Source organism: Saccostrea cucullata, unplaced genomic scaffold (genome assembly GCF_032062105.1).
Source record: "Saccostrea cucullata isolate Sc308-1 unplaced genomic scaffold, CSIRO_AGI_Scuc_v1 ctg1230, whole genome shotgun sequence".
Classification (NCBI taxonomy): Eukaryota; Metazoa; Mollusca; class Bivalvia; order Ostreida; family Ostreidae; genus Saccostrea; species Saccostrea cuccullata.
In genome coordinates this window covers 11,692-38,369 of record NW_026921324.1, presented here as the reverse complement: position 1 = coordinate 38,369, position 26,678 = coordinate 11,692, and the positions used below count along the sequence as shown (strand labels likewise).

General features: G+C 31.7%; 4 protein-coding genes across 4 annotated transcripts; 1 reads left to right on the top strand and 3 right to left on the bottom strand.

Moving 5' to 3' along the window:
- Nucleotides 1–7,117: 7,117 nt before the first annotated feature.
- On the top strand, nucleotides 7,118–8,879 carry LOC134259720 (putative nuclease HARBI1). The gene is made up of 3 exons (XM_062742314.1): nucleotides 7,118–7,436; nucleotides 8,147–8,438; nucleotides 8,654–8,879. Exons 1-3 carry the CDS (start codon nucleotides 7,118–7,120, stop codon nucleotides 8,877–8,879), a joined length of 837 nt encoding a protein of 278 aa, XP_062598298.1.
- Nucleotides 8,880–9,493: 614 nt separating this feature from the next.
- On the bottom strand, nucleotides 9,494–10,154 carry LOC134259714 (uncharacterized; the record flags this gene model as incomplete). The annotated part of the gene is made up of 3 exons (XM_062742308.1): nucleotides 9,494–9,678; nucleotides 9,799–9,868; nucleotides 9,975–10,154. Coding segments are annotated over 3 exons (435 nt in total), but the record flags the coding sequence as incomplete, so codon positions are not given.
- Nucleotides 10,155–14,078: 3,924 nt separating this feature from the next.
- LOC134259722 (multimerin-2-like) lies at nucleotides 14,079–17,024 on the bottom strand. The gene is made up of 3 exons (XM_062742316.1): nucleotides 16,294–17,024; nucleotides 14,941–15,069; nucleotides 14,079–14,615 (listed from the first exon to the last, which is right to left on the bottom strand). Exons 1-3 carry the CDS (start codon nucleotides 17,003–17,005, stop codon nucleotides 14,206–14,208), a joined length of 1,251 nt encoding a protein of 416 aa, XP_062598300.1. The 5' UTR covers nucleotides 17,006–17,024; the 3' UTR covers nucleotides 14,079–14,205.
- Nucleotides 17,025–21,893: 4,869 nt separating this feature from the next.
- LOC134259721 (multimerin-2-like) lies at nucleotides 21,894–26,252 on the bottom strand. Its single transcript, XM_062742315.1, has 3 exons — nucleotides 25,509–26,252; nucleotides 22,725–22,853; nucleotides 21,894–22,305 (listed from the first exon to the last, which is right to left on the bottom strand). The coding sequence occupies exons 1-3, from the start codon at nucleotides 26,218–26,220 to the stop codon at nucleotides 21,896–21,898; spliced, it is 1,251 nt and encodes a 416-aa protein (XP_062598299.1). The 5' UTR covers nucleotides 26,221–26,252; the 3' UTR covers nucleotides 21,894–21,895.
- Between the last annotated feature and the right edge of the window lie 426 nt (nucleotides 26,253–26,678).

Sequence of the window (26,678 nt, the reverse complement as noted above, 5' to 3'; positions counted from 1 at the left end):
TATGGCGATACATTTTCTGTAAAAATAGTTGCCCCATTTTGGAACCCCCGTTGATTTAACCCTGTGTTGAGCCCCAGGAAATATGAGCCAAGTTGATGGCGCATTATCCAATGAGAATTAAATAAAGAGTCACGTGGTTTTGTTATTATTGCTAAACATTGATTCGAGGACACACGTTTTTAGCCCTTTGGATTTTAATTGCCCCACACATCCCAATTCTCAATTCCACTTATTATTTTTGTTTATTATTTTTTGCTTAGACATATTAAGTTTTTCACATGTAAGAAGTATATACAGTGTACCTATATAGTGAAGTCTGTCTATGATATAAAAAAATTTTTTATTTAAAATTGCTGTTTTACAAGTTTTTGTTCTTGATGTCAAACTTTTTTAAAGATCGGCCGTATTTGTATTTGTATTCGGATAAGTTTATGTTGTATGTAGTCAGAACTAAAGTTTTCTTTGTGACCTATTTTCTATGGGGTAGATCAGAACGTATGTTTTCATATCTTGTAAAATATATATATTTATTTATGCGTGCAAAATGTCTGTTTTGTTTTTTGCTGATTTTCCCCCTTGTTTGTAAAACTTAATTTTTCGTCATTTACTATTGACTATATGACATTTTCATTTTCACAGATATTTGTCCTGTCGTATTTGAAATAGAATTCTGAGCAAAACAAAGCTGCGGTGAGCTGTTTGTATCTAGGAAATACTGAGAGACATAAAGAAGGATTGTTTCTAAGTAGAAAAAAAAAAAAAACATCAGTCAAATTTTCGCCCAACAAGCAACAATTTCATAGCGAAGAAGTGAGCTCTTTCATTCAATGGCATGTTTAAATGGAGGAAATTCGAGTAAAAATCTATAGCCTTGTTGAATTAAAAAAAAAAATATTCACTTGCGCTATATACTGTGTAGGTGTTGATTTATATATTTGCTTTTAAATTATTGATTTCAATACATACTCTGGAAATTCACAGCTTTGTACTGAACGTAGGATATAAAACACAAACGTTTCTTAGTGTTTTCAGTCTTGGTTAATTAGGAAAAATAACTCCTGAAAGTGAAGTTTTTTATATAAAAAATATAATTGCAATGTTTATTTCGTTAAAATAATCTTCATTCAATTTTCCACATGCAATTCCTTGTCTCTTCAGAACTCATTTTTAGCAAATAGGACACAGTCAAGGTCATAAGGTCATTGACTTTGGTCATGTGCAGGGGCTAAAATAGTGAAGTATGCATGCCTAATATTAAGTTTCTATCTTTCTTCGTTCAAAAGTTATGGCGAAGGTTAAAGTTTGCCGTCAATTAAAGCTCTAGATAGCGTATAGGTCACAGTCAAGGTTACAAGGTCATTAACCATGATGTTATTTAAAAGACCTAGATCAATTGTGTATGCATACCAAATACGAAGTCTATCTTTTACGGTTCAAAAGTAATGGCGAAGGTTAACGTTTGAAAAAAAAATATTTTTAGCATATTGGCTACAGTCAAGGTCACAAGGTCATTGACCTTGGTGTCATTTGAAAGTATTGTACTATTTTTTTCTCTTTTTCTAGTAATGAACTGTGACGAAAAATTGATGGATGAACACACATAACAAAATATTAAATGAATGGTCCTTTCTAAACATTTTCTGTTACATATCTGTTGATTTTTAGAACCTTACGTTCGGACAGCCTTTGGTGTATCTAAAATGGACCTTCTAAATTTTGTTATACCAGCGAATGCAAATATGCATATTACAATGTATCAACACCTTATTAATACTAGAAATTTTCCAATCAAGATTTTTGGTATGGTTTACCTCGAATTAATCAAAGCCTGGTCGATTCTTGTTCTAAGCTTAAATCTTCTGTTTTTATATTTTTTTTCCCAAAATATCTAGTAAAAGTTCCTAAACATGTGTTTGCAGAAGGCGTAAATTAATAAATATCATTTTTACTTACTGTCGTTAAAACTGTCTTTTAAACAGAATGGTTTTCCGCTACTCAAAACTACACATTCCTCTTCACACGATGTTGCCATGCAAGGTCCAGCCAGCTCCTTAAAAATATGAAAAACAAAGTCTATTACGCAACATGAATTACCATATGCTTTAAATACACTCGGTCATGAGTTGATTTGAATTTAGGTTGTTTCTCCCCTTTTTCATATATGTTACATGTGTAGAGGGACCCAATTTATTTCTGTCTGAACTCTGCCACCAGATACCACTAGATATCAGTCTATTCAATGATGCTCGCAAACAAATTTCACTCTTCATGGCCCTTTCCCATATCAAGAAGAATTTTTAAGGTTTGCATTCATAAATTTCAATCCAAGACGACGATTCCTTAATTGGATTCTATCCTATATTCTTTAACCACACTTCCTAAGCATAACGATGGTTGTACAATGAAATCTTACATTTTCCTGTCATTAATAGTGGTCTTGTACTCACAAAAAGAATTAGTTTTTCCATACATTCTCCTGTACATTGTATATACTTAATCTATTTTGGCTCCACCTTACGCCAGGAGCCTTATATTTACATTTTGCCAGAATGATATTTTTTTTTCAGACGCACACAGCCGGTAGTTTGGGGGGAATATTTTAAGAAATATGATCAAAATGTCCTTTTATTCTGAATTATCTCCCCAAAGATGAGGGCGATTCCTCTTTTATTAGCTAAATTCACTTTCACTAAAAGACGATTTGTGGCCGGTTTGGATGGTGCTTCCACAGAAGAAGTTAAAAAGGATAAAGAAGAGAGACGGAGAGACATATATATCAAACACCATCAGCAAAAAATGTTCAATTGATATCTAACTTACGTTTACGGGTATATTTTTTTCCTTTTCCTGAGTAAATTTATTCATGAAACTATTCTTTTGTTTTAAGATTGTAAAATTGAGTGGTAATATTTAATTTTAAGAAGTCTTAATTATTCATGTTGTGCAAAATATAAAGAAAAGTTTTGAAAGTCGACTCACTACATCATGTTATGAATTTTCAACCGTGTCGATGATAAACCAGACATATATTTACAAATATCATGGATATTTTTATTCATAGTATATATTTCGTTATCATGACATGTATTATTAATGTAAATATCAATTTCGAACGATGTATTTATCATTAATATATAAGCGGAATGAATAAATATTTTGCCGAAAAAAATACCATGGTTCTCCCAAACAATGATTTTGTCGGATAATTATAAAAGAAATAATGTCGTACATAATTTTAAAGGGAATCGAAGTTTTTGAAATTGTGTAATTCTTTAAAAAATTTGGAGAAAACTACTGTATATTTCCTCGATACATGTGACCATGTTTACAATCAAAAACGTCCTTAACTGCATGCATGATTCTCTCTGAAGTATGTCGAAGGGACTGCAAAGAATTTTTACTAACCTGTGACTAGTCATTCGCCTGGCGCAGCGGTAGAGACGCGTGTAAGGATATGGAGTTGATAATAAAGTCGCGGTTTCAAATCCCACTGTGGGACATGGAGTCTGAACCTTAGTATATATCGTATCTTCTCTATATTGCCTTGGGTGTCGAGTATAGGTCAAAATTAGCAGCTCTCAACCAGCAAATGATATACGAGTGAAAAAGTCCCAAGATAGACATAAAAAAAAAACAAACAAACTTACTAACCTGTGGTTGATTTTCCATTTCAATGTAGTCACAGTCTGAGTCCAGAACTAAAGAGGTTTCCGATTCTTCCTGTTTTGCTGCAATGAGTTCACAATTAAACTGTTTCTTTTGATAGTTCACGGACCTGCATTGACGATTCTGTAAACATTTTCGAATGCATTGTTGCCGTCCTATGTTGGTTAAAACCTTAAAAACCTTGCCAGAAGTTAGGCACTGGCCCGGAGCGGTCACTTTTATGTTGGTGCATTTGTCTGTTTGTCCCGATATGGCATAGTGTATCGCATAAATAAATAAAAGAATTTGTAGTTCAAACATTACAAAATATTAATAAGAAAAAAAATATAAAAAATGAGGATTATCTCAAAAGATGATCCAAGTGTCGCAAATGAAAATTGATATGAATCTTCAATACGGTAACTAGGATGAAAAACAGAATGGCTTCAAACATGCGCAACCAATATCACTCGGAAAATTATACTGCCATTCAAAACAAAAGAATGATGTTAAAATATTGAATGAATATTTTAAGCCCAGAAATTCCATTAATACTTGTAAGTAATACATTTTAATTGTAAAGGGACATTTTACAAAGTCAAACTTAAATAGATAAAGTAGGAAATAAATTTTTCCCCAATATGTACTCGTAAAGGTTGGTTTTCAAGTACTTTGAGTAGTTTCTGACTACTCCAATGCAAGGGCATATTTCCTGTTAAAAAAAGTTCTTTTTCACAGATATAATATCAATTTATCGACTGGGTTCTCTTTGCGCGATTATCAAATTCTTTACATGTACATATATATGTAATGTATTTTAAACAAGATAAAATCATAAAATGTAAGTTTTCTGGATTCTTTTCAGGATTTTGTGAATAGCAAGGCTTCTTATTTGTATAAGTTTCAATATCGCTGAATATTTTCTTTTTTTTTTTCCTACGAGAATTGATTTTGCCCAAAAGATTTTTTATTTTAATTTGCATTTCATTTTCTGATTTATGTTTATCGTAAATAGAGAAGCAGGCGTGGATTTTGACGTAAATGATCTTGACATCTTAATTATATATAGTGATGGACTATTGAAATTGTTTTGAAAATATCTCTCGAGAAATGCATTGCTACTCGTACATACTGCTTAATTGATAAACAAGCATGGTAAGTGGTAGTTCAAACTTGCATCACCAATATTCTCATATCATAAAATTTTCTCAAATAGAATTTTTGATATTAGTCTCGATTTTTTGAAAACAAGATTTATGTCTTAGCGCTCTGAAGGGAATTAAAAGATAAAGTGGTAAATACAAAATTAGAAAGAAAAAAGTACCAATTCTTAAACTGGAAAGTCATCATTGTAAAATCACATATTTTCAAGGAGTCAAATTTTTTTGGTTTGGGGAAAATAAATTGATTTATGGGGATCTGATTTCTTGGAATTAGAATTGTTCACTTCTACATGTTATATATGTGAAAAATTGCATTTCGTGGTGGACAGAAATTCGTGGGTCTCTTCAATTGAAAGCCATAACAATTACCCCCCCCCCCTCCTAAAATTAGTGATTTCACAGTAATTCAAAAGTATAAAATAAAACTTTTCATTATGTAATTATTCATATAACATAAACAACATGCTAGAACAGATGTATCGATTACATCCAGGAGAGAATACGATATAGGTTCACTTATAAATAAAAAAAGCCCAACTTTTATTGTAACTGACCAATCGTTTTGAAATCTTTATATAAATTGAAATGTAATTGAAACATGACAGACAGCTTGGAAATGATATATTGTTTTTATGCATACATATCAATTGCATTTCCATACAAAAGAACTCCAAATCATTTATAATACAAATGGATGCTTTTGTGGGGAAAGGAAGTAATCAGGTATAAATTTTGTTCTATTTTCTCCATATTAAAGAAAATGTTGAAAAACGAAAAAGTGCTCTCCATTAATTGTCTTCTATTGATTAATAGATTAAAAAGAAATATAAGAAATACATATCATCTTCCGGCATATGTACTAATTAAAAAGATAATGAGTTGGATTTGTTTTCGTTTTATCAAAATAATGATATATGTAGTTTGGAATAGACAAATGATTGGTAACTTGAACAGTAAAAATCGATTTTTATAGATTAATTCGATATGTTCAATGACTTGGCCATTATATTTCCTTTTGTTTGGAATGGCAGCCACATTAGCTTTTTGAGTCAGGGAAAACAATTAAATGTGATGAAAAGAATGTGTAATTTGTACATGTGTATTGAGTGACTATTGGATGATACGTAATTTATTGATGAGAATTAAATTTCATCCCTTTATGTTACATATCTTCTTAAGTTTTATCATTACGAGACATTTGGTTCTGAGAAAGTTTTTTTTTTTTTGGAATTTTTGCTTACATTTATTCTGTAATGTATAAAATTAATTTTCTGTAAAAAGAAAATTTGATTAGCAATTTAAACAGCAATGAATTTAATTTTTATTGAATCCTTCATTATCAATAAGTAATACACATCAACTACATGTAGTAAACTCAATTTGAAAAGGAGGGAAGTTGAATGTCTACTACTAAACCTCTCTGATTCTTTTTTACATGGTACATGTAAAAGACCCCTAGGACTGGAAAAAATGTAGTAAATGCGAGAAAGGGAAAAGGTGATCTAAAATTCTGCAGAACCTCCTCTCTATTTTGTCCTCCCTTCTATTGCTTCTGTGGGATTTATTTTTACTTAATTTATGTCAAAGGGTTGTTCCAAAGATACATGAAGGTTTTATATATCTAAAAAGAACCTTACCAAAAGTAATCTATGTTTTGTAAAATGTTTGCATTATTTTTTTTAATTTGATCACTACCATTAAATTGTAATAGGAGTACCTTTATTCAAAAAGTTTTAGTTAAAGGTGATCTGTGTACAGCGTTTTTTTTCCACTTGTTAATTAAGACATTGTTCACTACAAATGTTTGTAACCGGATAAATTGAAAAATAAACTGTAAAGGATCTTTTTCATGCCAACACCTACTGTGCACGGGACCTCGGTTTACACAGTCTCATCCAAAGAAATGGCCCCGGGATCACGAAGCGTCTTAAGCTTAAGTCACAAAATGCCTTAGATGCTGAAATTATTTAGAGGTTAAGCAACCAAAAATAAAAATATTTTCTGATTTGGTATCATTAATCTGCTATCACATGCAAATTATGACTGTCCTTTAACAAGTTTTAAAGATTTTATTGATGATTGAAATTTTGGCTTAAGTCAAAGTCTGTTCGATGATCCCGGGGCCTGGGTATCGTTTCACAAAAGCATCGTAAGTTGTACGTAGTACGTAAGTACGACGTAAGTAGTGCGTAGCTAAATTTCGGCGTTTCACGAAAGCGTCTTAATTCAAGTTGTATCGTACGTTACGACGTAACTTTACGTCACCTTGGAGGTGACGTAAAATTACGTCCTAACGTTAATTTCCAAAGATGGCAGCGTTCATGATAGTCACAGACGAACAGGTGCGTCGAAATTTACGCAGACAGCGCGTTTTCCGGGACAGGCAGAATCAACTTGATGCGTATAACGACATCGATATTATCCATCGTTATCGGTTGGACAGATTGACCATCATAAGTGTCATTGACATGGTTCAAGATCGTCTAGAGAGACCAACAAAAAGATCTGGGAGTCTTCCAGCCTCATTGCAAGTGTCTGCTACATTAAGATTCCTTGCTTCCGGCTCCCAGCAGAGAGTGATTGGAGACACTATGGGAATTTCCCATAGGCGCTTGGGTCAAGGATACTGTATTTTTTCTATATAATGTATTGTCGAGGAAATTCGAACTATACTCTAACATTTTTTTTCAGTGTGCAGTGTTATTTTTTAGTTTTTTGTAAACCTTTCTGCTTCATATACACTAGAATGTCACGGAAATTCGATTTTATGCACGCTTTAAAAATGACATATCCCACTGTATACAAATAAGAAACAAGGCTTGCAACTTCTTTTGCCCCTTTCCGTGCCCCAGACTCGATTTTTTCCTGTTAAAAGTTATATGCGCCGCTTACCAGCTGAATTACCAATCCCCATCTCTGCAAATAATTCTTATACAATGATAAAAATCCTCAGGTATAAACTTTTCATCCATCTTATATTTTTAAATAATTATTTTCTCTCCAATGTCGGCATTTTTCTCTCGTTTAATTCTGTAATCACGGAAGTCCCCGGAATTACAACTGCCAAAACCCAAAACGGGCGGACAGAAATTTATTTGACAGTTCTAAAAATCGCAAGGATCAGAGTATTTGGCGATTTAAAATGTTTAAAACGTCTTACCTAATCACTGATTAATATTGATTACGTGACCCCAAAACATCCCGTGTACATGTCCAATTCCGGAAAAGACACTCATGTATACCGTTCCTTCTATTTTGATTTATTTTGCACGAATGTTCTACCTAGGCTATAGTTCAACTTGATATAATTTAGCAGTAATATTTTGATTATAATACAGATATATGCAACTTATTTGGTTTCTTCTCTAACAGATTTCTGAGCATTGTTAGTAAATGGCCAGGATCAACGCATGATGCATTTATATGGGCCAATTGTTCGATTGCACAGAAATTTGAGAATGGGCAAATGAATGGGTGGATCTTGGGCGATTCTGGGTACCCTTTAAGACCATGGCTCCTGACACCAGTTGGTAATCCAACTTCCCGAGGAGAAGACCGGTATAATGGATCTCACAGGAGAACTCGTGTGGTAGTTGAACAGGCCTTTGGAGTGCTGAAATCTCGCTTCAGGTAATCCATTTCAAATGTACTTTGATCATTGTGGACATCAGAAAAATTTTCCCCGATTTACTAACAGTGATATTTTAATTTGTCCTTCTACTTTTCAAAAAAAGAATTAATCACTGTATGAATTCGCGGAAATTCATTTCCTTTTTCCGCGAATATAGCAAATATTAACTCCGCGAGTTAATTTCCTGCTGTACAGTATAATCGATTGTTTACAGGTGTCTCCACAAAACAGGCGGAGCTCTTGAGTACACACCAGCAAAATGCTGCAAGATTGTATATGTATGTTGTCAACTCCATAATATCTGTATTGATAAACGGATTCCCGTATTTGAGGAACCTGAAGAAGCATTAGTTGAAGCTCAAAACGAGGTAACTTACCAGGGCCCTGTCAATGACGGCAAAACAACCAGAGAGCAATTGATAAGACAGCGATTTGCATAGGTAAGGTGCTACATGTATAAGCATCAATAAAACAATTCACCTTCATAGATAATCATATGTGTTGGTACTAGGGATATTCATATTTCACTTCTATAGAAAATTAGAAATTACAAAAATGTAATTAAATTCATTTATAGATATTTTTGGTAAAGTTTTTGAACAATTCAGCGTAACATTAATTGATAAATACTAATAATTTAATATAACAAAACAATAAACTCTCTCTCTCTCTCTCTCTTTGGTGTGTAATACTGTATTTTCATTTTACGTAATTCAAAAATATTAAAACACACATACACACACTCTCTCTTAGTCTCTCGCTCTCTCACTCAGCCACTCAAGGTGGAGAACAAGTCTTTCAAAGTGTCATTTTGCCCCCCTACTGCAACTTTCTCCTGTACTGATTTTAAAATGTGAATTTGAAGTCTAGCTCTCTCCATCTCTAGCTTGTTCTTCTCCAGCTCCTGTTGAAGAACTTGGCACTGCAGATCGTAAACGTCTTCCACAGTTCTTTTCCGTTTTAAAGCTGCTTTTTTCCTATAAAATTTTAGATTATAAACTTTTACATGTAGAAAAGGTTATGTAAATTCATCAGTTTAAATTTCAATTTTTCCTCAGAAAAACCCATTCGTTTTGGTTGGTTGAAGGTGCTTCTCTGGAGCCTCCAGAAGTGTTGGGGTAGCGGCTTGTTCACTAGAGGATGGACCTGGGGTTTGCCGTGGTGTTGGGACGGCAGCTAGCTCAGATGTAGATGTAGCTGGCGAGAGCCACACATCTTCTACCTTAAAGAGATCGACCTCTGAAATATAAATTAAATATTTAATATTTTGCATGACTTGTTTTCGTTAATAAACATAGGCGTCGGAAGCAAATTGAAGGGGGGGGGGGCTAATTGAAATCAATATAAATGTGAACTCGCCATTAACATCATCTGTATCAAACCCGCCTTCTACACCTTCTATTGATGTCTTGCCTATTATTGCAACAACCTGCAATTAAAAATTAGTGATCAATTATGCAGTACATAATTATGCTTAAGTTATTGTAGTTTTTTAAATTACAATTATTTGATGTACATAAATTCGAATGGTATACCTTTTGACCGATGTCGGAGGAGTTGACAGGAGCAGGAGCAGGTCCACCGCCAGTTCTTACAAGTTCCCTTCTGTAATGGGCCTCTTTCTTTTTAGTTTGAGATGAAATATCTCTCCATTTCTTGATGATTTCAGCGGACGTCCTCTCCTGGATACCGATGCTGTTTATTCTAATTGATGAAAAAAGTCAATATGTCAACAACAGATATACGAGTTTTAGGTCAGAGAAAAAGAAACTTCTAAAATTCAATATAAATATTATTGAGAAGCCTTTATAGTTAAATACTTCAATGATTTTTTTCCCTACTAAAACCAGTAATTTATTTCCATTCATGCGTTCACAAAATGTAATACGTTTATGTATTTAATCATGTTATTTCTAGGATGGCATGAAATATTTTTTCTTGCAAAATTGTTTGCAAGCAAAAATCGAGAAGGAGGAAATTCAAAAACTTTCAAGCTTTCCTACAGTGGAATACGAGCCTTCAACATAAGGATCAAATATTTTTCTCAAAAGTGACGTCAAACAAACAAAAAACAAAGAAACAGACGAATAAACTCTATCTCAAAGACGGAATTATTCATAGAGATTGATATAACGAATTTTATTTTGTTTTCGTTCAACAATATGTTATATTGCATTCAAACTTTTTGGAGGGCCCTAAATGGGCTTTCGTATTATAGCAGGTATTGCTTGATTTAATTAAAAGGGTTGTAGATAATATATTTTATATACATGGAATTAGGTTTTAGGAGCATGCAAAAATCCCTTTTCTGAAACAACTCAAAAAATATGCACTAATTTTCTATATTTCGTTCATTTTTACGACATAAGTCGCTTCATAATGCAATATTTTCTTCTCTTTTTTTGCAAATTTAAAGATCTTGACTAAATATCTATGTCATTCCGAAGGAAGTAGGGCGGTATATTGCTGTTTTACACATAGAAACCTTGTTGGGGATTTTTTCAAAGATGGCTGGAATATTATTCTTTAAACTTTCCACAAAAGGCGATCTAAATGATTTTCTTATGCAGAGTGCAGACTTTCAGTTTCAAAATGTCTATCGTTGCCATATAAAATGTGCTAAAAGTAAGAAATTTTGTTCTGGTATGTTCTTTCCGGTCTCTAAACGATTCACCATGAAACTTTAAATGATGATAAATCACTGTAGTTGTGCAATTCCCATTTTAAAATTTTCAAATAATCTATTGTCTCCAAGGAAAGGCAGGAAAAGTAAAAATTTCTAAACTTTGATTTCTTAGAAACTGCTGGAGTAATCATTTTGAGACTTTAATGTATGGTTCCTTGCATTTTTTCAAAGTTATTTCTAATTAAAAAAAAACCTGGTTTGGGCCACACTCGGTTACCATAGAAACAAAACAGAAAAATGCTGCTTACAAATGTTCTCAGTAGTGGATTGGACAATTTTGATGGATCTCTATATTAATTATATTCGAAAACTATGACCCTTTAAAAAAAATTACCGAAAACTTTGATACTTAAAAAAAGAATATCGAAAACTTTGACACTTTGAATGAAAAACTTAATTGAAAACTTTGAAACTTTGATAAACTTTATCAAAAACTTTAATAATTTAAAACTTCGAAAAACTTTATCGAAAACAATTAAACGTTGAAAAAGTTTATTGAAAACTTTGACACTTTGAAAAAGTTTGGAGAAAACTTTGACACTTTGAAAAACTTTGGCGAAAACTTTGACACTTTGAAAAACTTTGGAGAAAACTTTGATACTTTTAAAAAACTATGGCAAAAGTTTTTTAAAACTTTGCAAAACTTTGACGAAAACTATGACTCTTTGAAGTACTTTGGCGAAAACTTTGACAATTTTAAAAAGTTTATCAAAAACTTTCAAAAAAATTATCGAAAACTTTGACACTTTGAATGAAAAACTTTTATGAAAACTTTCATACTTTGAAAAAATTTCTCGAAAACTTTGAGATTTTAACACTTTAAAAAACTTTATCGAAAACAATGAAACTTTGAAAAAGTTTATTCAAAACTTTGATACTTTGAAAAACTTTATCGAAAACTATGACACTTTAAAAAAAAATTATCGAAAACTTTGATACTTAAAAAAAAAAATATCGAAAACTTTGACACTTTGAATGAAAAACTTAATTGAAAACTTTGAAACTTTGAAAAACTTTATCAAAAACTTTGATAATTTAACGCTTCGAAAAACTTTATCGAAAACAATTAAACGTTGAAAAAGTTTATTGAAAACTTTGACACTTTGAAAAACTTTAGCAAAACCTTTGACACTTTGAAAAACCTAATTGAAAAATTTGACACTTTGAAAAACTTTATTGAAAACTTTGACACTTTGAAAAACTTTGACGAAAACTTTAATACTTTGGAAAACCTTTATTGTAAACTTTGATACTTTGAAAAACTTTATTGAAAACTTTGACACTTTGAAAAATTTTGGCGAAAACTTTGACACTTTTGAAAACTTTGGCGAAAACTTTGATACTTTTAAAAACTTTGACGAAAACTTTGACTCTTTGAAAAACTTTGGAGAAAACTTTGACACTTTGAAAAACTTTGGCGAAAACATTGACACTTTGAAAAACTTTGGAGAAAACATTGACACTTTGAAAAATTTTGGCAAAAACTTTGATACTTTGAAAAAAAAACTTTGACGAAAACTTTGACACTTTGAAAAACTTTGAAGAAAACTTTAACACTTTGAAACACTTTGGAGAAACTTTGACACTTTGAAAAACTTTGACGAAAACTTTGACACTTTGAAAAACTTTGACGAAAACTTTGACACTTTGCTTTGCTATAGTTAACTATAGTAAACTATAGTATTTTTTTATTAGGGTGATGTGAACATTCCTTTTTTTCTTAATTTCTACCCTTGCAATTGAAATCGAAGAAAAATTAAAAATAATTTGATTTCTATTTTTTTCAGAATATACATAATCTTTTGGAAGATTTAAAGGTTTATTCCTCCTACTGGAAATTTGCTTACCGAAACAAAAAAAATGAATCAGGTCCATCGCTTCAGCCATCGAAAATATATCATATTTTGTTTCACCTTAGTTATGTACTCGAGAGTTCTCGTAGCTGGCATTCAAAATCTTCATGACATTTTACAGAAATAAAAATCAGCAACCCCAGTAGTTTATGGGATATTTTATTTTTTTTTCAAAGTTAGTCGCTAAAGCCGGATAACGAAGACATGACTTAAGAGAAAGTCGCGGCCATGTGATCAGCAGTTTTCAAAATGAATGATTTTGTTAACAAATAAATGTAATGTCAACAAAGTTATTGTACATTTTTAACCCCCCCCCCCTTTACATACACCTGTGCGAGCCTCACCCTTAAAAAAACAGCATAACATTTTTCTTTGAATCCGAAATCGACCCCTGATTGACTTTAAATCTAATAAAGACCCAAAATATCTTATTTATTTTTTTTCTTTGACGCAATTAGTTAATCGGTGAATTTCTTTAAGAATAACTTATTTTTTGTCTTAAAATTAGTCTGATAATTATAAATAAAATCAAGTTTCCCTAATATGTGAGTTTATATTCCGCTGCCGTGATGTTTTTTTTTTGTTGTTGTTGTGTTTGTAAATGATCTCATTTACGACTACTACATCTCAATATCTCAGTCTTTGTTAAGTTATTTGTGGTATCAGTAGTGATTACTAACTAGCAAAACTATTCCTTCCTTACAATTCAAATCCCTTAATATGTTAATTTTCAGTTACGTAAAAATCTGAGTTCTGAGAAAGAGATTTTTGAGGAAAACAAACATGAAATAAAATGTATGCTTATACACTGTATGATAACTTTATGAAAAGAATGACTCACTCATGGTTTAATATATCGTCAACCCAAAGTGGACCAAAGCCACAAATACAATTTTTGCTAGAGCGCACTTGCAATTGATAAAATATTGAATTAAATGTCTAACAAAATATAAGTGCAATATTCTATTAATGTGCTCTTCATTTTAAGTGGTCGTTGCGAATTCAATTCAAATCTATAAATATTGTTATTTATACAGTAATGTATAATTAAGTCTATTCAGATTATTTTTTTTCTTTCTGTTATATGACTTTTTCGAACTTTGATATGTTTTTTTTTTATTTTATTTTATCATGTAGGTTACAATGAAACAATGCATACCCATGATTTTACAACAATTGACATTCTGTATAGATATTTGTTGTCTTCAAATACAGGACTGCACACATTTAGGTTAGGAATCCAGAGAACGTTGTGATAGGAGCGTCACTGTGAGTGTAGTAACCTGTACCAGAGTGATGTTTAACCCACACCGTGTCTCCCTGCTGTAGTCTCAGTGTCACCATGTTTGTCCCTGTTTCGTGCAGATCGTTAGAATTATAATTATAGGCCATCGCTCGAACCTTGCTAGATCCATTGAACACAATGTCTACATAAATATCATAGAAGTCGGCACCAGCACTTTGGATACTGACATAGAAGACATAGTCTCCATTGAGGGGTGCGGTAAATATCCCTGTATTGGGATTATAGCCACCTCCCACGTTGTTAATGACCTTATTGAAAACTAGTGTGCCACTGTTCCAGGAAGTGGACGAAGACGTCACTCCAGCCGTGAAAGCCACTTTCTTTCCAAAATCTATACGAATGAGACGTATTTCTATGAAAGTAAGGACAAAACAAAGCTTTTACATTGTATGCCTAGAAAATTAGATTGATATGGTTTGTTCAAAGCCTAACTATTAAAATATTTAAGGGTAGAGATTTTTTTTTTAATTTTCATCTTTTGCCCGATTTTTATTAAAAAACACTCTGCCTATGTAATTTTTTTGTAATTATGATTTCTTTCTCTAAGAAATCCTTCGGAGAAAAATAATGTCATACTCAAGACAGATATTAACAATAATTCACATGCAATGGAATTTTAGTTTTAAACCAATTTAATTGTTTTTATAAATTCTTACCACAATGGTTATTGGAAACATTCATTCGAAACACCTCTAGAGAGGATACAGAGGCAGACAACTTCAGTTGACTATTGTGTGTTTCTTTTAGTTCAGTCTGTAATTCATCCAAGGTTTTGTTGATATCACCTGAAAGAGAAAAAAAAACTTTATATTAGAATTCCTCATAAAAATTACAGATGATACTGTAAACCATCTTTTTTTCCTCGACAACTCTATTTCACGATTAACTATGGGCAAATTAGATCGCTGCGATTAATTTTCGCTATCAAATCTGTTCTTATTAGACAATTAGGATTTAAGGACCGGTTAACAGCGAGCATGAGGCTCTCGCAAAAATTTCTCGTTTCTTATGTTAATTTATGTTAATTTCTTATGTTTTTAATTTTTTAAGTTTAGTGTGAATTATTGGTGTATGAATCACACAGACTTGCGCTAGCGCGCTTCATTAAATATGCCTACGTGACATTCCTTAATTCAACAAACCTTTCATGAAAATCAAATGTGCTATGGCATATTACTAGTAGATAAAATTGTCTTAGATAACAAAATTACCTAAATTAAAATCGACAATTTGTTGCTTAAAATTTAAAACATATTTTTTGAAAGGTCTTAATTCGTCTTTGTAAGGAATCCCATTTATGTCTAATTAGATAATACATTTGAATTCAATATCGCGAATAACAGAATTGGTTAAATTAGATGCCTTATAATACCTTTTTAAAAAAACGTTACAATGCATAAAAAGCTAATTTTGTTAGAACAGATTTGTACAACCCCTTTTTTCAAAGAATAAAAATAAAACGTTATTACTACATTTAATTTAATTTGTCAGAACAAATTTTCTAATATGAAATTCAGAAATATTTTTAACAAGACTTGGATTAGAACCGACATGGGCTCTCTTTCTTTTCAGTGAGTTTGTTAATAGTGATATAAAGTATTTTGCATCTTCCGTTTTGATAATATAAATATATTCCACTTGAAAAAAGACCATTTACATATGTATCACACTACCAGTGCTTTTAACCATGTATACTGTAAACCAACTTTTATTCGATGCCATTTTATTTCACGATTTACTGGCGTTAGATTAGTTCACGACAATTAATTTTTGCGATCAAGCCTTATTTGATATGTTGTTAATAAACGCAGAGACTTAAAGAACTGGTTCCCGGGGAGAAATATTCGTGATGATGAGGCTCTCGTGAACTTCGCGAAAATTTCTCGCACACGAATAAAAGTTGGTTTACAGTAATCATGGAAATCAATGGCTTGACTTAACGTAAATGTTCAAATTATTTATCATAAAGTCACATAGATCAATGAGAAGAAACAAAAAGAAATACTTACCAAACACAGATACTATAATTGCATTTTGTGAGTTTTCAAGATTTGAAACTGACTTCGACAGTTTAGTGCTGATTGCTGTTAAATCATTGTTCAAGGTTTCCAGTGAAGTGTTAAACATCGCTGACAAGACGTTACATTTCTCGTCCATCATATCCGGAATAATTTTTTCTCTTTCCAGTGTATGTTTATTAAGATCTAGGAGTGTGACTGAGAGATATCGAACTTCAATTTTCAAATCACTTAGAACAATACTTGTATTTGTTTCGAACGCTTCTCTTTCTTTCTCTAATTCTTTAGCAAAGTCTTTAAACTGATCACTAATCTGCGTAAAGTTATCTTTAACGAGATTAAAAGTTTCTGCAAATTTTCTGTTTTCGAGGTCAAGTTTTTGGTTTTCCCGTTTAAGGTCCCTCACTTCCTGTTGTAAGGCTGTAACTTTTATTTCTGTACTCTGTTGTAAAGATTCCATCGACTCATGTTTTTTCTTAAGGTCCACCATATCCTTCATTAGTATGTGTACATTCCTGACCAAAGCCATTCTAATAAGTGTCTCCTGATTCAAAAGTTGCCTGACCACGTCCGCGTTCTTGGTATCAATGTTTTTCATGTCCAATTCGGTAGTGTTTTGATCACTATCATCAGTGAATATAGAAAAAGTATGAACAGATGCACAATGCAATAACAGCAATACAAAATAGAGAACGTACTTCATCTTGTTAATCTTAAGTTGAAATGCAATTGTAAGCTTCAGACTGAAATGTTTACTTTCCCAGGCTCCACTTAACAATTTAGACGCTGAAGGGTGTTGGTTAAGTGTTTTTATAAACTTATTTTTCAACAAACCCGACTTTCAATTATAAACTTACAGCTACATTTCTTTTATGTGATGGTAAATTTTTTTATCTAAACAATCATTATTGTTATGAAATAATCCTGGGAAAATGAACAAGAGTTCAATGGGCCACATCACTCACCTGAACACTACGGCTAGGAAAAAAATCAGGAATCAATGTTTGAACCAAAAAGTGGTCCCAACCAATCCTTAAAGTCCTGGGGAGAGGATATGATTTGAACAAACTTGAATCTACACTAATTAAAGATGCTTGCATATTTCTTGACTGCCTGTGACTTTAACCTTTACATTTGAACTTATATTGTGAACCACCCCTCCCCCACCCCCACCCCCTGCCCAACTTAAATATGACAAATCATGGCTTTGATTTCTTTGAAAAAAAAATCCTATATATTCCTAAGTAAAATTATGTTCATCCATCGTGGCGGCACCCTACCCCCAGGGGTCATGATTTGGTCAAACTTAAATCTGCACTTCCTGAGGATGCTTCAAAAGAAATATGATCAATCATAACTTGTGGTTCCAGAGAAGCAGTCGGAAATGTTAAAAGTTTACAGACAGACGGACGGACGAACAGACGGACAAGAGAAAAGAGATCAGAAAAGCTCACTTAAGCTTTCAGCTCAGGTGAACTAAAAATTCAAATCCTTCATCAGTTTTACAAATGTGCAAAAATTTCAAATATTTTGTGTTGACACAGAAAGATTATGATTTGATATGGCCCTTTGTCGATTAATATCACATGCCTGTCTAGAATTTTCATACCAATATCTTATTACTCAATCATCCAATTAAGTTTTCAAGGATCTTTCTACATGTAGAGGAAAATAGAGGCTCTTAAATTGGTTTCAGAAAGAGCATTGAGTGAAGCATCCCGCGTTAGATGATGCACTGGCTTTGGATTCTAGTGTTATTTTAGCTTTTCTTTGTTTGGTTTGTCTCAAATTTTAGTTTTCCCTCAGATATTATTAGAATGTCACAGTATCCAAATAATAAAAAGATAATTTCTATTGAAGTTTGCTAAATGATTTTATTTTATCCTTTTATTATATTTCACAATATCTAATGAAGTATCATAGTTTATGAGAATAGCTAGGAAGCAGAGTATTAAATTTTGACCTTTGCATGTTAACAGGTGACACAGCTTTTTGTTTTTGATTAAGAGCTTAAATGAAACGCAGGGTTCTCCATAAGCTGTTTTACTGTGTTGCTCCCGACACAGTAAGATTTTCTCCGAGACAGAAACGTTTTAAATTTTATGTGTGCGACACAGTAAAGATTTTGCAGACACAGTAGATTTGTGATAATTAGAAACTCCAAACATACAAACTCTCTCTAATGGAAACTTTAATCAAACGATTCTATCGTCTTTCAATTCTTAAAGGGAGGGCACTTAATTACCTTGGCTTCATCTTGCATAATGAATCAATTTCTTCTAAACCCTCGCCGGACTTAAAGCATGAAGGAACAATAATTTGATTTCACACTTCCATGTAACGGTTATTTTGTAGTTGTATTATTTAAAATAAAGTTTAAATATGTTTTTCTCTATAGAGCCACGGCTCTAAAATTATGTTAGAATTGAAATTAAGTCAAACATAACATTGCACAGAAGTAATTTAATTGATGTAAATAAATTGCATACCATTTCACCATGTTCAAGGAACTCTTAAAAGTATTTCACTCTGAAGGTTTTTTAATTTTTTATTTTTTTTTATGTAATTCGGAAATTCTATAAAAAAAACTTAAAAAAAAAACTACGGCAATTTTATTTTCAAAACTGTCGATTAGTTCGACTGTTTTGACAAGAACCTCTTCTGCTTTTCTGAACATGTTTTTTTTAATTTGATCGATATGTACGATCATACCATTTGTGTAATGAATAAGGGATTTTTAAAAAGAGTGTGTTAATTTGTATTTTTTTGAAATTAGAATGCTTAGTGATTCGGTTGGGAATTTGATCGCAAAAATGAAGCTTTCCTCAAGCTCTGCAATGCAGTAAAATTTCAATGATGGAGAACCCTGGAAACAGAAACATAATTGAAATTTTCTTTTTTGTGTGCATTGATGTCATCTTTTTTTTCAAACAATAAAATGAAAAAAAAATTACAACAAAATGAGATTCAATTAAAATAAATACCTAAATGGATAACCAAAACAGAATGAGGTACATGTATCCAGCCAGTGCTAAAATTAAAACTTTATTAGAAAATAGATGCTGAGTGCATGGAAAACGTCTTCATATCAGCACATGTATGATATATGTCCCACGCTGCTTTAACACAGTTTGGCAACTGAGAGAATATGAAGCGTCAATTACATGTATATGATAGACAGGTGATGAACAGCCTTCTCTTAATTTTATATTGCAGGTTTGTGACGGTGTGCTTAAAAAAATATCCACTAATATGAGATTTTTCTCCAAAGTATTCAAGATCAATAACAATTACTGTATACAGGGTTATTTTCGCCCCGTGTTATTTTCGCCATTTTGCACTTGCAAATAATTTTGCCCCGTTTTAAATTCGCCAAGTCATAGTTCTGTTTAACAAAATATGCTGTGTTATTTTAATTCGCCCCGTTTTAAATTCGCCCAATAGAGAAGAGGACGAAAGGGTCGAAAATAAAACGGGGGCGAAAATGTCCCTGTATACAATATGTCAGTTCCATTCATACACTAAACAATAAAAATTCTGTAAATTCAAGTGATTAAAGAGTGGATATAAACAATTTTCAGAGACCATTAACAAACTGAAAAAAGGCATCAAATAAAAATTCTGAATTAAATTTAAATAATTATAGGCATGTAATTTTGTCAAAAAAAGTCATGAGTAAATGGAATAAATGAGTAAAGATTTCATTCGTATATTCATTGTTATCTTCCATTCTGCTCGAATCCAAAGTAATTCAATGATTGTATTTTTTTGATTATTACATTTAATTTAAAGGAAAATTAATTAAGTAGGAGAATGCGTAGCTGACCTGTTCAAATCTGTAATAATCATTATGTCAGTTAGATTCATAAATAAGATGGCTGCAAAAATTTGTGTCGCTTTTTTTCACATAAGGCTTTCCCTGATGTGATGTGTTTTATGGTGCTCTCTCACAGAGGAATAAAATAAATTTTTAAAAGAATGATTAGGACTGTAGTGACTTTAAAGATATTTTTTTTTTAAATGGTCCTAACGTCACAGAATTTGTTGTTTTATTATATTGCACCCATCTTTAGATAAACGTTAAAATACATTTAAATTGTACTCAAAGACTTGAAAAATAGTAAAAATGACCCCTTTTTTATTCATCTCTTTTGGTTTCTCAGCATATCAATCCATAGAACACGTGGATGACACAATGCAAATACATGTATCTTCTGGGAATATTATATATTCTGCAATTATTTCTGCTCTTATTCTTCACAGTGTTCAAAATAGTTTCTATTCCTTTGAAAAATGTAGATATCTCCGGTTTTTAATCTGGCCCTAAGACGATGAAATGAGAACAGATTTTAGTGGAATTTTCAAATCGCTATATAGCTAAAATAAAATTTACATCATATGTTTGAACTGCAGTGTTTTGCACAATTGCAAATTTTAAAGCTAACACACTGAATGACGCTGGAGATATTAAAAAAATGGATTGAAATAATCTTTTATGACAGGGAACTTGATTTTGTTATATGAAGGTAGAGTCCGTCATGAAGTTGTAAAATTAATGTAGATGTGTTTTAATTTGAAGAAAAGTAAATCATGTGATATGATCCTGTACATGTATGTATGGATACATACTAAAATGTTTTTTTTTTTCATTTTTATTTGTGAAATGAATCTTAATTAAAGCATAAATATTTTTTTCTCTACCAAGTTGAAAACTATCACTTGAATATTTATCAACGTGATATATATCAAAAGTGCGGCAAGACTATATTTTCCATCCCTGTTAGTGTTACATATAATAAATTTACTGTAATAAAATAGCAAACGTAAGTTAGAGATCTTTATATACCCGGTAAGGAGTATAATTTTCCCATTTTCCCCTTTTTCTATGCGCCCGAATTGATAAAATCGGGGTGTATATTGTTTTTGTTTGTTTATCTGTTTGTCTATCTGTCAACTTTAATCTTCGTCATAACTGTTACATAGTGTTTCAGAAACACATCTAGTTATTTGAGTTTTTACTCATTCATGAAATATAAAAGCATTTGTCTTACATTATATAAGCATAATAATTTGGTCAAATTATTATCGTTTGAAATTTGATTAAACTCACATCAGAATTGTAAATTACGAGTCACGAAAAACTTTTTTTTTTCTTCTCTTATGATTTTTTTTTTCCTTTTGAAATTTTTTTTAGCTTAAGGATAAATAACACAAACAAACTTTGTTTCAGAAATCAGCATTATTTATCATAGATTTACATTTAAATGGACAACCTGAGTAATGTTTACCAAGTAGAGTGGGAGAATTATATAAGATTTTGTCATAAGGTTAAAAAATTGTGCAAAATTTTGTATGGAATTATATAGAAGGCAAAACAAAATCTCATAACTAAGCACCAAGGAAAACCTACGATTTCCTTATATTTCAGGGATTTTTTATTTATGTCATTTCAAATCAAAGTCAGTCAAAAAATATATATCAACCCGCGCACCCTTAAAGAACATTTAATCTGACAAAATGCAGAACTATTATTTAAATACATTTAACAATCCGTACAGCTATTTGTTATCTTCAAATTGAGAACTGCACATCTTTAGATCAGGAATCCCGAGAACGTTGTGATAGGAGCGTCACTGTGAGTGTAATAACCTTTACCGGAGTGATGCTTTACCCACACCGTGTCTCCCTGCTGTAGTCTCAGTGATACCATGTTTGTCCCTGTTTCATAAAGGTCATTTGAATTATAACTATACGCCAGGGCTCGAACCTTGATAGATCCATTGAAGACTATGTCCACATGTAAATCACTATTGTCGTTTCCGTAACTTTGGATACTGACGTAGAAGACATAGTCTCCATTGAGGGGTGCAGTAAATATCCCTGTATTGGGATTATACCCACCTCCCACGTTGTTAATGACTTTATTGAAAACCAGTGTGCCACTGCTCCAGGATGATGAACCAGACGTTACTCCAGCGGTGAAAGCCACTTTCTTTCCCAAATCTTTAATAAAAGGATCTGCTATAATTTCTAAGTTACTATCGAATAAAAAATTATCATTTGATAATTGACATAAGATGCATACATACTTTACATACTTCACACAAGTAAGATTCCTGAACTCCTTCATATTTATTTTCTTTTTTTTTTTTTTTTTGCATGTTTAAACACTTTTTTTCGAGACAATATCTTAATGTATTCTGCATAATTTATGCATTAGTTTATGATTCTGGATAATTTACTCTTTTTCTTAGTAACTTGAAGCTCCTTGCGATTCTTTTTTCTGACGCATGATAGATAGTTGTCCATAATGATTATAAAAAATCTACCATTTTAAGATAATTGCGAACTGCTTTCCAAATCGTTTCTCTTTAATCTATATGTTAAGATTTTTAAACCAGAGAAAATTTTCCAAAACATACCGCAATGATTATTAGTAACATTCATTCGGAACACCTCAAGAGAGGACACAGTAGCAGACAGCTTCAATTGGTCATTCTGAGATTGCTTCATTTCGGTCTTTAAGTCGCCTAGGGTTGTATTGATATCACCTGTAATATTAAAAATGAAGATATACAAACAGTTCAATATGATATAAAGAAGTACTTTTTTTTATCTGAATATTAGTTATTTGTTTATTTATAATGTTCAAAAGAATACAGAGTTAAGTCTGATAAAAATACATTGTAAAAAATATCCCCTTTAACTGATAAACTTTCTCTATTTTCTTGTAAGTGGTTCATGCCTTTCGGCCACTTTATCCAACCAATAAACAATTATCAATGAAGTTTAACCTAATTTAATATTTACAATAAAAAAGAAAGTGTAGTTGGTATATATCTAATAAATATTTCTAGAAATGTATTCTGGTAATGGAAATGAGTTGAACAAAATACTTAGTAAACGACATTTAACCTATATGAACATGACTGTAAATGATGACTTATTCCGTTTCCACTAATTGATGTACTTTCCTCTTAACACTGATGTTTATATTGTCGATTTCTTTCCAGTTAGTTTACGGAGATAAATATTTCATCCACTACCTCTCAGGTATACAAAACTATATTATACTTGGAAGTGATCGTTTATCCTCATACATACATGTACCAATGCCATAAATACATTGTTTTTAATTTTTCAGTATATAAATATTTTTCAAAAAATTAATCAAATAACAACCCAAGTTATTCTGTATAACCGTGTGATTGGGCAGTATACGCTTAATAAACCACAAACCGGTTCATTAAAATATGTAAACTACACCAACCTTCGCAGTTTATAAAGTGTAAATTACTCAAAATCAAGTTATAGCAGTATACAGCTCAACAAACTTTTTAAGCTCACGTGGTTTTTCGCACAAATTAATGTCACATTGTTGTAATAAACATTACTATTTTCGAACTGCAGTGCAATGCCATAACCCTTCGTTATATTACATATATAATGTCAAGCGTAAATGTCTTTTAAAATTATAATCTTAAGTTTCCAAAGTGGATGATTTAAAGGAAAATTTATAAGTAAATGGTAGGGTGTTTCGACTATACGATTCTACAATGGGTTTTTACAAATTGTATAAACGAACTTTCCTTAATGCCATGTCGTTGAAATCTTCAAATTTTCTTCTTAAAGGTGAGTATTTTTTTAAAAAGCTTTGCTCATTTACCATACTCCTCTTGGTTTCGTCGAAACACAGCGCCGAAAAGGGATAATAATGCAAAAGGAAACCACACTAAAGGGTAGGATAATTAAGTATTGTTTAATTTTTTAAAATAGTAAACTCCTTGTATGAAATGGAAAAGACTTCTGCATTACGGTTTAAAACGTTAAATTTTTACAGTGGGATTAATCTTTCATGATTCTAGATTTTAGAAATTGCGCTTAAAAATCCCATCTTATTAACATATAAAGCAGTCAAACAGATGAAAAATACTATTACCATCCCGAGTTAAAGAGTCAAAATGTACAGAAAATACAAGTTACAGTAGCTGTACTGTACCCATGTCTACGTTTCTGCAAGAGCTATTGCTTTCAAAAGAACGGATATAAAGACAGTTGCAATTGGCAAGAAGATACAAAAATTCAACTGAAAATAGTTGGGTTTTTTTCAGCCATGAATATATCAAAGTTCTACCAATTGATTTGTGTGAATTATGTTTCAGTAAATGAAATAAAACTCAAATTATGTTAAGACTACTTTTAAAATGTATTGTGTTGTCTCGATACACAATATTATATTATAACAATGTGACCTTAATTTGTGCGAAAAACCATGTGAGCTTAAAACGTTTGTTGAGCTGTACAGTGTAGCGTGTGTTGCTATTTAATTATGTATAATTTAATTTTCAATCATTAAGTATACAAAACAAGACAATTTCTCCCTGAAACACGTCTTCAAATTATTATTATTTTTAACATAACGTAAAGCGGATTGATACGTTTTTGACGTAAGTCATGGTGACATTGACAACCCGCGGCCGGGTTATACAATTGTGATTATTTTTTTTATCCAATCAAAAGACGCGTTACAGCCAAAATTATTTTATGAACATATAATTTAATTTTGTTTATATTCTAGACTCTTATAGTTTAATATTCAAAAAGGAACGCAAATTATTTTTGTATAACTTGGTTTGGATCAGAGACAAACCCCCTTGACAGCTAGATGAATTATGCGTATGAAAGGAATCCTCTCATTTCTAGTCCTCAGGATTTATGGAAAATTTGAGATTTTCAAACAGTTAGCCAACTTTAACAAACATCATGGCTGCTAGATCTACTTGTATATATCAGTTATAACCCCCCCCCCCCCTCCCCCGCTTCCCATAATTTCCTTTTCTACCGTTTTATTAGTTTATATTAGCAAATTTGAACACATGAAATGTAACGCAAATTTACATTTACAACTGTTCAGTGATTTCAAATTAAAAAAAATATGGGGAATGACACTATTTTTTGGCCAAAGTATTTTTTAAATTTAACCTGGTGTAGGTCAGTTTACATTTTTTTTAATATTATAAACAAGAGTTAACATATCCAACTCAGATTATACTCAAATAACTTGGCCAGGAATCATTTCTTGAATATATATAAATTAACGATAGCTTAACCTTAAATTAATACCTTAAGGGAAGTAAATGTTCAAATGATTGATCATACTTGTGCAAATTCAAATATAGGATGCATCTGTAAATGAAAATACATACCAAACACCGATGCCATGATTGCATTCTGGGAAATTTCCAGATTTGACACTGACTTCGACAGCTTAGTACTTGTGTCTGATAAATCACTGTTCAAGGTATCCAGGGAAGCATTAAACATTGCCGACAAGGCGTTACATTTCTCTACCATCATAGCAGGAATACTTTTGTCTCTTTCCAGTGTATGTTCATTAAGATCTAGAAGTGTGACTGAGAGATATCGAACTTCAATTTTCAAATCACCAAGAATCGTACTTGTGTTTGTTTCAAACGCTTCCCTTTTTTCCTCAAATTCTTTTGCAAAATTCTCAAACTGTTCATTAATTTGCGTAAAGTTTCCCTCGATGATACTGAAATTTTCCTCGAATTTTCTACTTTTAAGACTTAGTTTTTGGTTTTCACTTTTTAGATCGTTCACTTCTTTTTGTAAAGCGGCTACTTTTATTTCAGTACTTTGTTGCAAGGATCCCATCGACTCTAGTTTTTCCTTAAGGTCCACCATATCCTTCATCAGTATGTGTACATTCTTCACTAATGCCATTCTAATAAGTGTCTCCTGATTCAAAAGTTGCCTGACCACGTCTGCATTTTTGGTATCAATGTTTTTCATGTCCAAGTCGGTGATATTTCGTCCACTATCGTCCGTGAGTATTGAAAGGTTATAAGCACAAGCAAAGTTAAGAAGCAAAAATGCAAGACCAAGACTGTGCTTCATCTTGAAAATCTTCAGTTGAAATGATGATAAGTATAAAGTTGAACGGTTATATTATATAACTATTAGATTGAGATTAATTTAACAAGAGATACTGTTTGCTCTCATTGGCAATTACTGATATGCCAAGGCTCTAAAGATCGGATAGATTTTATCTGATAAATGAATTCCAAGCTTTAAATTCTAATTAAAGAACGAAAAATAGGGGAAAAAAGTAAATAAAAGCTGTACATGAAATATATTAAATTGACACTGATGGAAAATGTCTTGGTAAGACCGCTTTAGTTATAAAGATAAAATGTTTTAATGACTGAGATTAACGTTTTTTAAATTAAATGCAAAAATGTAATTTGCTCGTAAAGTATGTTTTTATATTTGAACCAGTCTTTCTTGATAAATATAAGGTGTCTAAAATATATCGCCGAGGAACCTCGCGGCTGTATTCTACAGATGTTTTTTTT